The sequence below is a fragment of the Nyctibius grandis genome, chromosome 11, assembly GCF_013368605.1.
Source record: "Nyctibius grandis isolate bNycGra1 chromosome 11, bNycGra1.pri, whole genome shotgun sequence".
NCBI lineage: Eukaryota > Metazoa > Chordata > Aves > Nyctibiiformes > Nyctibiidae > Nyctibius > Nyctibius grandis.
Genome location: NC_090668.1, coordinates 3492627 through 3509895, shown reverse-complemented (window position 1 = coordinate 3509895; position 17269 = coordinate 3492627). Strand labels below are relative to the sequence as shown.

The following is a 17269-nucleotide window of genomic DNA, read 5'->3' as shown; positions in this document are numbered from 1 at the left end:
AGACACTCAGCAGCTCCTAGTTTCCACAGGCACTCAGCTCACTGGAAACTTCCAACAGACTGCCTAAGCAATGTGAAAAAATACACCGAGGATAATAACTAGGCAAATATATTTTAAGAATTAAATGATGTAAATGGGAAGAGAAGTTTCATTTTGGAAGTTAAGCAGATGCAGCTATAACCGATTTCTTTAATCTACTGATACATGAGTGTTATGTTTCATTTTCAAGTGCTGTTTAGCTGTCAATTAGGAATTGGAAACAACTCAGTTGTATGTAGCAAAACCCTTTCCCTTACTGTCTCCTAATCTGGAATATTCTTCTAGATTTTCAAGGTGTTTATCCTCTAATTCTTCAGGTTCATCTTATGTTCACACAAGTAATTTCAGAAGACACATTCACTAACAGCCATCTCCTCTTGCAGTTGTAGGCTGCACAACATTTATAATTAAGCCTCTTAGGAAGTTAGCTGCATGGCCCATGATTAACTTCTCTTAATTCTTCCTTGTTAAAGCTCAGCGCAGAGATCTCTGGAGTAATCACCCCACCTTTCTATCCTGACCTGCAGAAGGGCAATGTAGCATATAAGTCAGTATGCAGTAAGATATCATCCCAGCAGGGAAAGTAAGTATTGGTGCCTTTATCACAGTCTAACAGGCCATACAGGCTTATCTAAAGAAAATATTCTCTTAGCAGATGAGCTAGATAACACAGTTGATCAGAGGCTGTTGACACACAGCACAGCATCTATAATTAAGTCACTAGGGAAGCTGGGATGGGATGCTGTAACAAAGGTGGGATCCAATTTACACACAGCTTTCAGCAAATCTTAAAATGCTGCCTGGCTAAAACCCAGTGAGGTAATAGCCACTTCTGACTTACTGCGTGCTAGAGATTTGTCAAATAAGGGTGAGGAAAAGGGGGTGGAGGGTGCACTGTTTGTTAAACATGTAAACTGGGTATATTTTGGTTGTTCTGCACCCGTGACTCTCTTTCCATGTCTTCTTTTCAAACAAAAGTTTTGTGAAGAAGAGATGTCTGTTTGTGTTGCAAGTGCTATAATGAATGGCCCATTGAGACTACTACCAGCTTATAACAGTGACTGGCATTCCCTGTTCTGCAGGACTGTGAGGGAAAGAGCGTATCCAATGAATGGAAATGGATCCTTGGATTTTGGTTCTTGAGGTGACCTTGACTCCACAAATCTACAGAACAATTGTAGCAGTACAGCACAAGTTGATTGCTTCTCTGTTTGTGTGGCAATAGATTATGGAATGAGACAGGAGGAGCCTTCAGTAGCTACCCTGATGTGCTTTTTTTTTGTGAAGAAAAACACCACCAAAATACGGTGTAATGTAAGAAAATGCTCTTAGTTTTATTTCTATTGTTCTAAATTAAAAATAAAACCTGGGTGTTTCACATAAAAAACATCCACAATCAGAACTATGTTTGCAACTGAGGTCATCCAGCAATATTACATTTATTCTGAGGACTGTCTGTATGATTTGACACTTATATTTAATACATTCAATACTTGCTTAGTGATGGCATTCTTTGCAATTTACACTATTCTGAAGCATGAGTGTTGTGTGAAATTAGTAAAATGTAGGGGAAGATTTTGTGAGGTTAAAAAGGCAGAGGCAACCTAGAGAGAGGATTTGTTCTTTGATCTGGGAGATAAGAGACCAGACTTGCCAAGGTCCCTTGGCTTCTACTGGAGATCTGTGTGCTCAGCATCTCAGTCTGTCAGACCTGGAATAACTCGGAAATCTGGACAGCAGCCAAACACAACGTGTTTTTATTTGAAGCAGTCTATGCTTTTTTATTTGGTAATGATTTCCTCTAGGTGTATGTATTTTTTTTTAAATCCTAAGCAGTTCTGTAAAGTGCATATGCTTCTCGTTGTTAGGTGAGGGTACTGGTTGTGGTGCTGAAAGAATTGTGGTGGGGAAAGAGTTTCTGCTGTTGTCTCCTGACATTCACAACTCATGTCAAAGAAAGGAACTCTGCGACTCAGATCCGCATGCACATGGGTAAGTACACTCTCTGTTTGGACAGGAGGATAAATGTGGGTTCTGTTGTGAGAAATACATGTCAGAGAAAGATAAAGAAACCATTATGTAAAGGTGAAAGTCAGATCAAGATAGTCATTCATGTTGTTAATATGTTTATTTCATAGAATCATAGAATCAAAGCATGGTTTGTGTAGGGAGGGACGGTAAAGATCATCCAGTTCCAACCCCCCTGCCATGGGCAGGGACACCTTTCCACTAGACCAGGTTGCTCAAAGCCTCATCCAACCTGGCCTTGAACACTGCCAGGGAGGGGGCAGCCACAGCTTCTCTGGGCAGCCTGTTCCAGTGTCTCACCACCCTCACAGTAAAGAATTTCTTCCTAATATCTAAGCTAAATCTCCCCTTTTCCAGTTTTAAACCATTACTCCTCATCCTATCACTACATGCCCTTGTAAAAAGTCCCTCTCCAGCTTTCCTGTAGGCCCCCTTCCGGTACTGGAAGGCTGCTGTAAGGTCTCCCCAGAGCCTTCTCTTCTCCAGGCTGAACAGCCCCAAGTCTCTCAGCCTGTCTTCATAGGAGAGGTGCTTCAGCCCTCTGCAAACAATGGGATTCTCAAACAATGGGATTCTGCAAACAATGGGATTCTGAGCTGTATCTTAGCTTTGAGACAAACTCTGCTCATTCCTACAAAGACACCAGTGGAAGTCACTGTTTCCATGAATTTCACATGAGCTTTAGATGTGTCAAATCCCAGCCTTCCTGCTTCTGCCTTCAGCGGGCAATCAGTCACCCTCCAATAAAGCTTTAGGCTTTTTTTTTTTTTGGCACATGACAGGAGCAGGAGGCTCGGCTGTGCTTTACACAACCACCCTACTTCCTCTCAAGTTAAGCTGTAAAACCAGCCCACAGCTTTGCAGGTGCTGGAGGCGAGGTGCGGGGCGAGTGGCAGGGCCTTCCCCTGCAGAACAAGGCCAGCGCTCTCAGCTGCCGGGCGCCGAGTGCCAGACCCACAGCCCTACCAGCGGTTCTGCCAAGCCAACTTGGGGGCAGTTAATCGCTCACTCCACTCCGGGCATGCCGCTCCTGGCGCTACAAAGCCTTTATTTTTGGGCTGATGGATTATTGCACCCGTTACTGAATCCTCAGCCAAGGTGTGAAGCCTCCATGGCGACAGGCCACGTGCCCCTGTCGGTGTGCAACGGCACCGCCACCTGCAGACACGCCTTGGCCGAGGGAACGTGGCAATGGATTTACACACACATGTACGTGTTTAACGACACCACCAAGGCCGCTGCTGCCTCTCCGCTGCGGGGAGCACTCCCGTGGGGTCCCGCCGGCCCCACCGCGCCCCCCACCCCACGCTGCCCTGCCTCCCCCCGGCCGAGCAAAATGGCGGCAAGCCCGGGCCCTCCTAGCGACGGGGCGCTCGCCCTGCCCTCCTGCCCCTCGTCCAATGGAATGAATGGGCTATAAATAGCGGCCAATGGGGCGGCGGGTCGCTCTCTATGTAATAGAGGCGCGGCGGCGTTGCGGGGGCACCACTCCTGCTAGGGCAGCAGCGGGGCGCGGAGCGGACATCCTCGCGTTAGCTGTGGAGCCCTCGGTAAGTCCCGGGGCAGTCAAGCCGTCCTGCAGCTTTAAAATAAGTTGTGTGGGTTTTTTTTGGTTGTTTTTTTTTTTTTTTAATTAATTCTTCCCCCCCAACTATGCGGGGCGGAGCCAGTCCTGCCGAGGAGGGGGAGCGGGGCTGCGGGTGCGGCGGGGGGCAGCGCGGGGCAGGGGCAGCGGCAGCCGGGCGGGGGACGCGGTGCAGGTGCTTACCGAGCTTGCCCCCAGCTGGAGCGGGCCCCGCTCTAAAACCAGATTAACCCGGTATTTAGCAGGGTAGCTACATATGCTCGCCCCAGCCAGGTCCCCCCAGGGAGCCGTCTGTTGTATAATAGCTTGCTGGATGCTTCCCACCCCTCCGCTCCCAAGGCGGGGAGCAGCCGGGGCTCCGTGGGCGCGGAGGGGCCGGGGGTATCCCTCCTCGGGCTGGGGCACGGCAGCGCTCCCCCCTCGGCAGCGGCAGGAGGAGGCGCGACTACCTGCCCAGGGCATCGTGGTGCTGCCCCGCTCACCTGCCACCCGGCCTGGGGTCCTGGCAGGGCTGAGCCCCCCCGAGCCCTGCGGCAGCCCGGCCACTCCCCCCACCCCAGAGCCGCCGGCGGGGTCTGCCCGGTGCTGTCACGGCCGCTCCGTGTGACCCTGGGCGCGTTCCTTCACCCGGGTGGTGTCTGGGAGGAGCGGGGAGAGCCCCAGCCCTTGCGCTGGGATGTTGAAGGACGGGGCACGGCTGGCGGAGGTGAAGAACTTTTGTCGTTCCTCCTTACTGGCTCTTGTGGAAGGTGGCGTAGCAGCGAAGGTGTAAAAGGCACGGGTGGAACGACAGCCAAGGTGACCTTGCATAGGTGGCTGGCGTTTCCCCCGGGTGGTTCGGGGGCCTGCCGAGCCCCCGGTGATAGGCTTCCCCTCTTTCTCCCCTAGTGACTGCGGTAGGGTCAGACATGCCGTTCTCAAACAGCCACAACCTCCTGAAGATGAAGCACTGTGTTGATGAGGAGTTCCCTGACCTCAGCGTGCACAACAATCACATGGCCAAGGTGTTGACCCTGGACCTGTACAAGAAGTTGAGGGATAAACAAACTTCCAGTGGATTTACGCTGGATGATGTCATCCAGACTGGGGTTGACAACCCAGGTAACGGCCAGGGACCATTAGATCTGCATAGCGATCTGTTCTCCCTCCTTACTGGAAGTGCTTCTTGACAATGGCACCCAAAGCTCTTGAGCTACTGAGAGGCAAATCTTGTAAAGCATTGAGAGACAGCTCTAAACGCATGGCTGTGTTAAAAGAGGCCTTGTTCTATCAAGCCATGTTCCTTGCTGTGATCTGACATATCAATTCCCAGACAATTCAATTATGTAACTGCCCTGCTAAATACCTTCAATCTGGAAAAGAAACAAAACAAAAAAAACAAACCAAATGCATTCTAATTATAACACAACCGGGGGCAGGGGGGAGAAATGCCAGCTTACCTGGCTGTTCTGGTCTATTCCTATTCCAAACTGGTTATGTGATGTTCTCTAGCACTTCTATGAAAAAAGGGGGAGCAGATGTGTTTACATGTTAACATTACAGTATTTATTTTTACTCTAGCAATATCAAAATGGCCCAACTAAATAATCAGAGACTGCCTCCTGATGAGGAGTACCCGGACCTGAGCACCCACAACAACCACATGGCCAAAGTTCTAACCCTGGATTTATACAAGAAACTGAGAGACAGAGTCACGCCCAGTGGCTTCACCCTGGATGATGTCATTCAGACTGGGGTTGATAATCCTGGTAAAATGCATTGAGAATATTCTGTGTGAGCCAGCTGAAGTAACTGGTGCTTTTGAATATGGTGACTTAAAACTAATCTCGTGGAGGTGGTATTTATGAGCAGACTACAGAAATGCAACTCTGTAGCAGAACAAACAAAAAGCAAAGCATGCTTGCTTACAGCAAAGCATGGCTGTTTAGATGTACGGTTCTAGCCGGTGGTCTAAACTTGCTAGTGAAATCGGATGTGCTGTGCAAATTTGTCCTAAACCAAGCTTGACAAATGAGTGTGGTTTAATGGCAATAGCTATGAGTTTCCATAGCACTGCATTTGACTAACTGGATGAAGTGTAAAATGTAGGGTCTCTCCAAATGTTTTTTATGGTTTTTATGCATTTCTAAGTGACTAGACGTACCACTAAAGAACTTGCCTGGTTAGTGCTACGCTGCAGTACAGCCAAACGTCACCCAAACTTAGCTCTTCTGACTTTATTACCACTCCAGGCCATCCCTTCATAATGACAGTAGGATGCGTAGCTGGTGATGAAGAAAGCTATGAAGTGTTTAAGGAGCTCTTTGATCCAGTTATTGAAGACAGGCATGGTGGCTACAAACCAACTGATGAGCACAAGACTGACCTGAACGCTGATAACCTGCAGGTATAAACTTTTAATCAATTACTGATGCATGCTGGTCTGAGAAATGGGTAAGATTGCTGGCAGCTGCCTGAACTGATTGCTCAGGCTCTGCCCCCTTGCTTTCACCCAGCACGGACCCCCAGGCTGTGTGTCCAGTGCAATCAGACTTAAGAGCTTGTTGCCATAGGATGTCAGGGGCTGGGTAGAACCAGGCAGCTGGCATGCAGCCGGAGCTCGATTCATGTACTGCTGCAACGTAGGTCATGCCGAACACGTTCACCGTGTATTTCCATGAACGGTGGGCTATAGTAGTCAAGCTAAACAATGATGTCCTAGGAGTCAAGGACTGTCATAGAACTTAACACTTTCTACTGTCTGATCTTGGATCTTAAGTATCACCTGGTGGTCTCATGCTATAGAATAGACATTGTTATGGCTACGAGTAAGGATTTCTGCCCATTTTATGGATTTCAAATGTTACTTTAGGAATTCCTAATGCCATGTTGATTGGCTAGCATTAAGTCATCTGGAAAATAAATTAAGATACTTTGGATGACAGTAGTGAATAATTCTCATTTGCAAGAGTAAACACGTGCCTAAACAGCAAGGGTTTGCCTCATGTTGATACCTCTGGATTGTAGATTTGAAGGGTAACAGAAGTCCAGACCGTAGTCTGAAATGGACATAAAACTGATGAGCTGGTGGTATCCCAATCTTCTAGCACTACTTAGTAGCCATAGCCTTAGCCTCAAAAGAAGAGTTCTGTTACACAGATACTTTAGCTAATGCTGAAGAAAATAGTCCTGAAGTTAGACACTGGCTTACAGGCCAAGTAGTCAATATCTCAAGTACAAGGTGCACACTTAAATGCATGGGAGCTATGTGTATTTCTGTAGTACATTGTACTCACTGGTTTCCTAATCTTGTAGGGAGGTGATGACCTGGATCCCAATTACGTGCTAAGTTCCCGTGTCAGAACTGGTAGAAGCATCCGTGGATTCTGTCTTCCCCCGCACTGTAGTCGAGGAGAGAGGCGGGCTATCGAAAAGCTCTCTGTTGAAGGTAAAGGGAGAGCTGGGTGCGCCGGGGAAACTCCTGATGTCCTTTGCGCGAGAGGTGTTCTTTGCAGTTTGAAAATGGAGGCAGTTGGCAAAAGCAGCCTCCTTCAAGACTTAGTCTGAACGTGGATCCTTCCAAAAAAGGCTCATTACATTACAGCTGCATCAGCACTGCAGTTTTAGCTGAGAGCAAGAGCACATGTCAGAGGGAAGTCCCACTGCGTTAAGTTGACCTTTGCTGATCTTGAAAGCTTCTTTCTATGTGTGTGTGGAAAGAGGTTGGTTCATCATGGCTCAAACCTGAAATGTAACAGGTATGTAGCAACTTCAGGGCTTGAGTCATGGTTGCAGTATTTTGTGGCTGCTTTTAATTGACTTGCATTAGTGTTCATCTTGCTTAGGGGTGTAGTCTTGCTCCAAATGTGTGGTTCACTAGAGTAAGCCCTAGTTTTCAGTGGAACTCAGCTGCATGTTTTTCTTTCTATTGCCTCCCAACTCCATTAAGTGAGAGGAAAGGATACACAGTCAAGGTGCAATTCTGGCGACTGAGTGTGTAGTTGTTCCAAAACCTCTCAAGGGCAGGGTAACATCCTTGACTAGAATAATACTGTTTGTTGTATTCATGACCTTGATTCTCCTTGGAAGAAAGCGCTCCGATTCTACAGTTAAACAGCAGTAATGATTCTATACGTCATGTGAGGGAACAAAGGCTACTTGTATAAGCCTGGAAGGTGCAGAGAAATCATGTGATACTGCCTTAAGTTCTGTAATGCTGCAAAGGCATTGCCATTGCAGATGAAAGCAAGGGAGGAACCAAACCCAGCAGATCAGACATTGGCATACTTTGTGTGTGGTCTCTAAAGTACCGGGAATGTCTAGCAGCTTTGGTCCCATCCTAAAGGTGACTCTCTCTTTCAGCTCTGGGGAGCCTGAAGGGTGATCTCAAGGGGAAGTACTATGCTCTGAGGAACATGACTGATGCAGAGCAGCAGCAGCTGATTGATGATCACTTCTTGTTTGACAAGCCAGTTTCTCCTCTTCTGTTGGCGTCTGGGATGGCACGAGATTGGCCTGACGCCAGGGGTATCTGGTGAGTATGCCTGGAAGGGAGGAGTCGTACAAAGTCCCTGCAAAAAAATCTTGCCGTTTTGGTTGTGGCTCGTACTGTTGGGCAAAATGGCAGCTTCTGAACTCGTATTATGGAATCTAATGAAAAACTTGTGTAGTCTTCTCTGGGGAAGTTGCATCTAAACCAGCAGAATTTGAACAAGTGTTACCATGCACTACAGCAGGCTGCTAGGAACAAGCCAGCTTGGGTAGCCTGTAACCAGCGTCTACCCATCCAGCACAGGTTAGTGAAGCACCAGCCAATAATTGAATCAGCTTATGCAAGCAGATCACGTCTAAAGGAGTAGATGTGCCACTACATTCAGCTCTTGTCCCAGGAGCTTAGAGTAACTTGTGGTAACAAACCGTAGTGTTGGCTTAGCTCAGACCTGATACTGAATGCATAGTTGCTCCCTTGTAGTCTGATCACTTCTGTTTGCAGAAATTCACGGTTGCTGGACTAGTATGGCTTTACCCATACTAGTGATAAGATGTCCCCCCCTGCCCCCAGAGACTTGGTGACATGAGTTGACTGATGCAGAGGTGTGGAAAAGAAGGATTCTGCTTGTCAGATGTAGGTCACCTACATAAAACTCTGCATCTTGGGAGCTTCTGCAGCATAAGTAACTTGCTCCCTTGTAAGCCAAGGGCTAGGTTTTTATCAGCTGGAATACTCCAATCTTATTACTGTAGCTGCTTTGGTACAACCCAGAGGAAGCATGCTTTGTTTCTGTAGGTCACCTTTAGGATTGGGTCATCTACCTGCAGATTGCCAGCACTAGATAGCGCTGTCATCTGGGCATGACTAATCTACCAGCTTAAAGTGTAAAGTCTCAGTATTGTCTGCATAAACAACTTTCCTCAGGTACTAGTTAGTTTTTGATCCTAATCAAGCTGAAAAATTATCAGCATGATAAAGATTGACGTTAGTACTTGCTGCCAGCTGCAAGCTAGGACAAGAGGGGCCCTTTGGTATTTGCCAAACATACATGGATATGCCACTACATTCAGCTCGGGTTTTTGTAGCATCTCTGAAGAGCCCTGCTCTAAAAGGAATAGTGAAAACTCAACCTAGTTCTCTAATAAGGTACAAAGTGCAGTTTAACAGAATCTGACAAAATTCTGATAAAAGGCTTTGTTATACATTGTCAACACAGTGTCATTATGAACATCGCTGTACAGGGCTGTACCAAAGTCTGTACTGATCACCCTCCTGCAAACTGTGCTGAACAGATTAAATCCATTAAATTTGTAAACTCAGGGTGACTGGATTTTAGGGTTTGATACTGTTAAGACTGGCTAATGTCATGTTATTACTCATTCTGACCTGTTTTGATATATGCCAATTCAAACTACCCCTTGGAAAGAGCAGGGTAAAAACTACTGTCTTAATTCTGTTAGGTCCTGCACGGGCAAAAGAGGTAAGATTAATTTCTTTGAAGAAGCAACTAAATGAGCCTCTCAAAATAAAAGCTACAATGACGAGTAATTTGGTGCTATTACAATTATCTTGAAAATGTCAAGTGGGACAGACAACAAGTTATTTGCGTTGTCTCCTAGGCACAATGATAACAAGACTTTCCTTGTTTGGATCAATGAGGAGGATCACCTTAGAGTTATTTCCATGCAGAAAGGTGGCAACATGAAGGAAGTATTTACCCGCTTCTGTACTGGGCTAACACAGGTAAATCAATATTGCCTGAGCTGTAGGTTCAAATGGTACATGTTTCTCCGGTTAGAGCTGAGAATGCAAACTCCTTCAAGCCCCCTCCTGAGTCCTGCACGGTGGTGCTTCATAGCTTGGGTCTCTGGGAACACCCTGATGAGGTCCAGAGCTGTGAGGGCTCTGAACCACCTATATTGGCAAAGCATAGTGACTATGAAATCTAGAATGTGTCCTCTGATGTGGTACCCTTATCCAGCTGTCTAAACCGTACTTAAAGGATTACTACCTGGCTCTATAAATCAAACATTGAGACACACTGGGTGGGAGAAGAAACTGCTTGAATGTGGACGAGCAAAGCTGGACTGAAGTTTCTAAGCTGAATGCTTTTCTCAGCTTCTAGTCTTGATATGAACTTGAGCCTTACCATCCCCTCCGCTAATCCTAACAGACATGCCAGCTTGACACGTACTAAATCAAGCTTCCCAACAGATAGTGACTTCAGATTTCATAGCGTAGCTTAAACTTAGCCTGTCTCACTGCTAGGAGCAAGAGTAAGGCCTTAAAAGCCCCTTGTTGGTGACCCTTTTTCCCAAATGGAGGGAGGTTATGGGACTGACTCAAATAGCTGTTCAAACTGTTGTGGCTGTTGCTATGTAACTGAAGCTGTAAATGAGCACTAATGGATGACCTACATCCTTTGGGCAGAGAACAATCTCTAAACATCCATTCTCTCTATTTATAGATAGAAACTCTCTTCAAGTCCAAAAAGTACGAGTTCATGTGGAATCCACACTTGGGCTACATCCTGACCTGCCCATCTAACCTTGGAACAGGGCTTCGTGCTGGTGTGCACATCAAGCTACCAAACCTTGGGAAACATGAGAAGTTCGGAGAAATCCTTAAGAGGCTTCGGCTGCAGAAACGAGGCACAGGTGAGAAGTGGTGATACAGTGATGTCCTAATCAGGCTGCCCTAAGACACCAGCAAAAGCCTGGCTACAGCCAGAGCTGTGTCTTGGTTCACACTGGCAGTGCCTGTCAGACCATCCAAAAGGGACTCTTGTAAGCCCATGGAGAGATCCGAGCCTTAAAATCATAGCCTGAGGGGCTGGAGGTGCCAGTGCTCTTCTTAGACCTTACTGTATCTGGTTATCTAGGTGTGTCCTATCTGGTATTCTGAGCACCAGGTAAGGTGGACGTGATGGAAGCTGTTGCTGTTGTAAGAAGGGGTCGGAATCTTGATTTAACTTCTGGCTAGGAAATAGCTACAGCAGGTACTTCTGAGCACAGGTTAGATTGTTCTTGGCTTACAAGAATAAAGAGCTGGCCTAATGGCGTGCTCAGTGGCTCATGTTGGCAGTCACGTGCAGCTTCATCTCCCTGCACATAGGAGGCGGCAGTGGCAACTTCTAGAGAGGTGTCTTGCTGTGTTCCCACTGCAGGCTAGTGAGGGAAGAAAGGTAGACTTCCCTGTGCTAGCAGTGGTCAGTGTACTAACTAAATCTCTTGCTCCAGGTGGTGTGGACACAGCTGCTGTCGGAGGGGTGTTTGATGTCTCCAATGCTGATCGTCTTGGCTTCTCTGAGGTGGAGCTGGTGCAGATGGTGGTGGATGGTGTGAAGCTCCTCATTAAAATGGAAAAACTCCTTGAAAAAGGCCAGTCCATTGACGACCTCATACCAGCTCAGAAATAAAGCACTTCTTTCTCATGCTTCCTAACTTATTGGATGAATAATAAAATGTCACTGCAACTCAGACCCCTGGAGTCAGAGCCCACTTAGTTACACTGTAGAGAAGTCTTCCATCCATCTGTGCTGGAGTTTATTTTTTTGATGGTTGAGATGTTGCTGAAAATGAAATAAACTATTTCATTATTTAGGCTCCCGCCGCCTCCACCCCCGCCAGCCCCGCCGGCAGCCGGGGAGTCGCCGCCGCCCGTGCCCGCCGCGGTCAGCCCCCGCTCCCGTCGCCCGGCCCCTCAGCCCCGCGCCGCCCGCAACCCGATCAAGCCGCTTGTCCCCTCAGCCTTCCGCCCCGCCGCTGCCGGACCCGGCCTCCCGTTCTCTCAGCGCTCCTTGCTGGGTCCCTGAGGAGGGGAGACGGTCACCGACCGCCCTCAGCAGCCCTCTGGGCACCCCTCGGCGAGGGGCGGCCGTCCCAGCCGGCTTGGGGCTCGCCGTGCCTCTTGGTGAAACTTGAGGTGTCCCAGTGGGTGGTGGGTTGCTGTGAAGGGCCATGAGGGTTACCAGCGAACCCAAAGGTTCGTTGTCACCCATCAAGGCGTGTATTTGGGGAGGCTTGAGGGCCGCTGCCAGCAGGGGTGAAGCCCCTTCCCCAGGGAACGGCTCTGCCTTTGCTGTTGGTGGACCTGGGCCTCACCTCCGGTGCCCGGGCAGGCAGCTTCCAGAAAGCTCTGTGTGCCTTCCCTCAGGGGAGCCTGCTTGGAGGAAAGGCAGCTCAAGACCGACCAACCTCTTCATGTGGGTTTTGTAAGGCTGTAGGAGAAACCAGAATGTGGGCTCACAAGCAGCGGAATCGTTATCTAAACCCCAAATAGCATGGTACTGACTCCTACTTCTGTCTCATGTTTAGGATTGAAGTGATGTGGAGAGCCCTGCGTGCCCCGGTGATACGGGGGATGTAGTCAGGAGACAAGGAAGAGCAAAGGAGGAGAATATCGCCTCATCTTCTGCTTGCAACAAGCCCAGGCCACCTGGCATGGGAGGGGTACGGGCATAGCAGAGAGCATGTGAATCACCCTGGACGTGCAGGTAGCGTTCCCAGCTAAATCAGATAACGCTCTGTACAGTGCTGTGTTCACCAATAACCCATAATCCACAATGGTGGAGGAAAAGTCATCCTTTCACAACCAAGAACATAATAATAGAGAACCATTTAGATGATTTCACGTTTTCCTGGAGGTGGGGTCCTCTGGCCTCTCACCCTCATTTCCTCTTCTTCTTCTAGACATACACTGGTGTGCTCTGCAGGACAAGGATGAAATGGAGACCCCTCTCTACAGGTCTTTCCCTCACAGGTAGGTGCTAAATCAAAAACGTAGCTATGGTTTTCCACTGAACAATTAGCAAGGAAGTATACCTCCAATGCATAAACCAGTGTACGTCTAAACACAGCTGGGAGATGTACTATGCAAAATGTTTCTTACACACCATCAGAAGATGGTTAAATAGCCCAGTATCCTGTCGTCAATTGAGCAGTGGATCTGTTTTGCTTAAAATGTCATGGGTTTAGATGAATGCTACTTTGATTTCCATCACAAGAACTTTCACAGGCCAAAAGCAAATGCAACCCCCCACAGGCACCCCTTCATTATGATTTTTATCATTTGAGCTACTAGTTCATTTTCTCACAAAAATCTATTACTTTGGTCCAATTTGTGAGCGCAGGAGAATTGTTCTCATATACCATTTCAATTCATTATTATCTCTAGCACTCCTCAGCAGGCTTTCCAAGGAGAGGATGGTGATTAGCCTTTGCCTGACAGACTAATTACAAACACAACACAATGAGCTGCTTTCCAAAGAACTGGACAGTATTTGCACAACAGAAAGGTTATAGTCATGGACAGGGAAAGATGAAGTAAGAAAATGGATGACAGGTCAAGACAGCCCTCCACGGTCCTTAAATTTCACAGGCACTCACTCATAACACCCTATGTTTACTACTCCTTCCAGACGGCTGCAGTGCTGATACATTAGGACCTGAAATCTTAACCTTTGCGAGTGGAACAGTAAATCCCAATCTTTCTAAAAGGCATCCGTCCCCATTCAGTTCTGCATCTCCCAGTTCACATTCATCCTATTAGAGATCACTGCAATAGTTTGTCATTTTCCTCATCAACAATTTGTATCTTGAATATGTTGTACAGAATACCCAGCACCTCACTGCTGACCATCAAATCATAGACAGTAGAAACAAAGCTCAAATATTTTTGAATGAGGTGTAGCAAATTAATTGCAGAAATCATTATCTGTCGAGCTGAAGAAGAAACTAAATTATGACAGAAATTGTTCAGAAAGAATTATAACATTTACTGGATTTTTCTGAGCACAAGAAGCGCTAAGAGATAGGAATATGCAAGCAATCATTCATAAATCATTTACAAGCTTATCCTCCAGTGAACCTGCATTAGAACACATGTAAATACATATAACCAAAGCAAAACCAGACTATGAGGATACAAAAACATGGGTATTGGGAAAACACTAAGTAAATCAATAAAGCAAATAATGTAAGGATCAAAATAACTAGGATTTTTTAAAAATTCCATTAAGGTGGTCACAGAATCACAGAATCAGACAGGTTGAAAGGGACATCTGGAGGTCATCTGCTTCAAACACCTCAGTCAGACCAGGTCCAGTTAGGTGGGCTGTAACCAGTCCCACTATGGGTATCTCCAAGGATGGAGAATCCCTGGGCGCCTCTTCCAGCATTTGATCACGCTCATGGGGAAAAGCTTCTGAGTGTTTAACCAGAATTTCCCTTGTTGCAGTTGTGTCCATTGCCTCTCCTCTTACCACCATGCACCTTCAAGGAGAGTCTCATTCCATCTTCTCTGTTTTCTCCCATTACAGAGCTGAAGGCTGCAACGAGTTTTCCCCATTAGCTTCTCTTCTCCCGGCTGAACCAACCCAGCTTTCTGCCAACCTCTCCTCACATGTCAGGTGCCTCAGCCCCTTAATCATCTAGGTGGCCCTTTGTGGGACTCACTTCAGTTTGTCAGTGTCATGTTCCCTTGTACCATGGAGCCCAAAATCGGGTACAACACTCCAAATGTGATCTCACATTCTGGGTTTGCAGATGGTGCTCATGGGCACGTCCCTCTTGTTTTGCAATAGGGCAAATGGAGCTTAGTCATAAAAGAATTTCTAAGTTACAAAGTTCACATGATCCATATTCTTGTGTATTTGCTGTAAATCATCAACCAACAGGTGCTTATATTGCAAGATTGAATTTGGTTCACAAAAGTGTCTCTCAGTGTTTGCTGAGTGCCTAAAGAAGCTCTTCCTTCCATGTGCTCAGTATCATCTTTTTTTTTTTTTTCCCAAAACCTTTTTTTTTTTTTTTTTTACCAGAGCATATTTTGCTTGGAATGTCAGTACACATTATCACTAAAAACTGCCATCTTTTGGGACATTTTGAGTTGATTCCTCTGTAAGAAGTTTGTGCTTTTTGTAATCCACTGTTTTGCTGGGGAGAATGTTACAGATATGAAAATTAAATTCAGTACCAGTCATGCATACCCCACCATATTGATACTATTAAATATAGCAGAAATTGTGTACCATCCTTTCCCAGAGCAGCTGGAATGAAACAGAAAGGTTAAATAGGAAAGCAGAGAAATGTGATGAGCTGTTTTCTTTTTGATGCTCTGCTTCTGTGCTGAGTACAGAACTGCAATAAAAAAGGTGATTTTGAGGACTATCTTTTAGCCCCTTGGTTCTGGGTATCTCTAACCTGCAAGAGCTTTCAGAGCCCTACACATGCCATTAGGCTGGTGCAACACTGTTATAATAAAAGGATTTCTAAACTCATCCCTTTTCTGCACAGGTGCAGATAGAGTAGGACCTCTAAAGAAAGGGAGGGCTGACAAGCCTGTTGTCCTACTAGGGGAGAAGGAGAGAGGGAGGCAGGGGGAGAGGGGGGAAGAGAGAGACTTTTTTTTCTTTTTTTTTTTTTCCAGAGCAGTCGGGTTCATCCCAGCCCACTATGGGTTTGCTGCAGACTCAGTTCTGGAATATGTCTCCTGCCTGGACTTGAGTGCACAAGGCCTTTTCATCCTCCTAAACCAAGGACAAACCTGTTGCTGCAGAGGCTGATCCTTTAAATCCTCAGGTTGTATCTATACGAGCGGTGTAGTGTGCAACATTGGTTCTTTCCAGGTACGAAACTTCTGTGTCCTTACATGTGAAGCTCTGTGCATCGCACTAATGCGTGCCTGTTGGTGCTCAGGAAACGGCTTTTTTCTTTCTGGACCAAGTAAAGCATCTGTGTCCCTGGTGGAATTATTTTACACCTTTGATTTTTCCTCATTTATTTGAACACACACATTTTAGAGAAATGAAGGAGAATAGTTACATAGAATGGTATCTACATTATTTTACGAAAATGTTGTTTTAGAATTACGGATTATGCAACAAAAACTAAAAACAGGAACACAACGTTTGTAATACGTGGAATTTAAAAGCAATTTCTTAGTTTTTTTAATTTTGTGATCATTTCTCCAAAAAAATCTGTGGTGCAGCGGTAACACTAGTAACAGTTTTTATAAACAGGGAAAGCAAAGCTATAGGTATTGCACCATGAAGCCAAATTAAAGAGTACTTAAGGGTATTTAACCACCTACAGATACACATAAGTCTCCATTTGGCTTTTTGATAGTGTCTGCATGGGTAACTTTGGGAATAAATGGGAATTATATGCCTTAGTGTTTTAGAAAGTTCTCTAGGCATTCACCTACATGATTAGGCAGCTAGAAAGTTTTGCAAAACTTTTTTTTTTAATGCATTAATTAATGTTCGCTAGAATATCAACCCCAATGACAACGTCCTCAAACACTGACACAGTTCAGCTAGATCAGATCAATTACATTTCCCACAGTTCTACTTTTGAAGTAATTTGTAGACTTGGGAGTTCGAATCTCACTGAAAAGTAACACAACTCCTGTTCATTTCAGGCGCCTTTGAAAGTTTGCTTAATAAGCTTCCAAAGCCCAAATCTTCAGAGATACCCAAGTGCCAAAGTCACACAGGTTTCAGTGGCAGATTGCTGGGCACTCAAATGCTTTTCAGTAGTGTGGTACATATTTCTTTGCTGCAAACGAGATTGAGACTGCTTTGAAAACGTACATAGGTCTCAACAAGAAAGGTCCCAAAGCAGTGTGAAAAGAAATAGTAGGAGAAAACACACCCTTTTTCTGAGAACAAGTGACTTAGCACTGGCTGCCACATGGAGAAGGAGGGAAAAGAGGTCTGTCGTTGATGTCTTGCTGTAATACAGTCTTCTGTCCTAGTGAGCTGTGTCAGGGTAATTGCACTTACAGCTCTGCACTGCATTTAATTCTACCTTCTGCAAGCAACAGGGCAAAGGAAAATATTTTATATCATTTACATTAGCGATTGAAATAGTTAAAAATCCCTTAGTTGAGGCAAGAGGTGAAGTTTTTGATCATGTCCTGGGTCTGTCTGGGGAGGAGTTAATTTTCTTCATACCACCTCATATGGTGCTATGTCCTGCGTTTGTGACCGCTGTGATCAGTGTGGATAACACACCTACATTTTTGCTGTTGCTGAACAGTGCCTGCGGAGCGCCAAGTGCTTCTCTGTTTCTCCCTCTTCCTCCCCCAAGCAAGTAGGCTGAGGGAGGGCAAGAGGCTGGGAGGGGACACAGTGGGCACAGCTG

At 46.2% G+C, this 17269-nt stretch overlaps 2 protein-coding genes and 1 pseudogene across 2 annotated transcripts in view; 2 read left to right on the top strand and 1 right to left on the bottom strand.

The window, feature by feature from the left end:
- LOC137668903 (protein FAM118B-like) overlaps positions 1 to 17269 on the bottom strand; it is a 398331-nt gene that overhangs the window by 29910 nt on the left and 351152 nt on the right. The window lies entirely within an intron of this gene.
- LOC137668860 (serine palmitoyltransferase 1-like) overlaps positions 1 to 17269 on the top strand; it is a 283413-nt pseudogene that overhangs the window by 27063 nt on the left and 239081 nt on the right.
- LOC137668999 (creatine kinase B-type-like) lies at positions 1950 to 11648 on the top strand. Its single transcript, XM_068410848.1, has 8 exons — positions 1950 to 2031; positions 4541 to 4753; positions 5884 to 6038; positions 6947 to 7079; positions 7994 to 8165; positions 9743 to 9866; positions 10591 to 10780; positions 11363 to 11648. Exons 1-8 carry the CDS (start codon positions 2022 to 2024, stop codon positions 11539 to 11541), a joined length of 1176 nt encoding a protein of 391 aa, XP_068266949.1. The 5' UTR covers positions 1950 to 2021; the 3' UTR covers positions 11542 to 11648.

Coding starts and splice junctions, on each gene's coding strand:
- LOC137668999 (XM_068410848.1), top strand. Junction 9,867..10,590: donor TCTGTACTGGGCTAACACAG/GTAAATCAATAT, acceptor CTCTATTTATAG/ATAGAAACTCTCTTCAAGTC. Junction 10,781..11,362: donor GCTGCAGAAACGAGGCACAG/GTGAGAAGTGGT, acceptor CTCTTGCTCCAG/GTGGTGTGGACACAGCTGCT.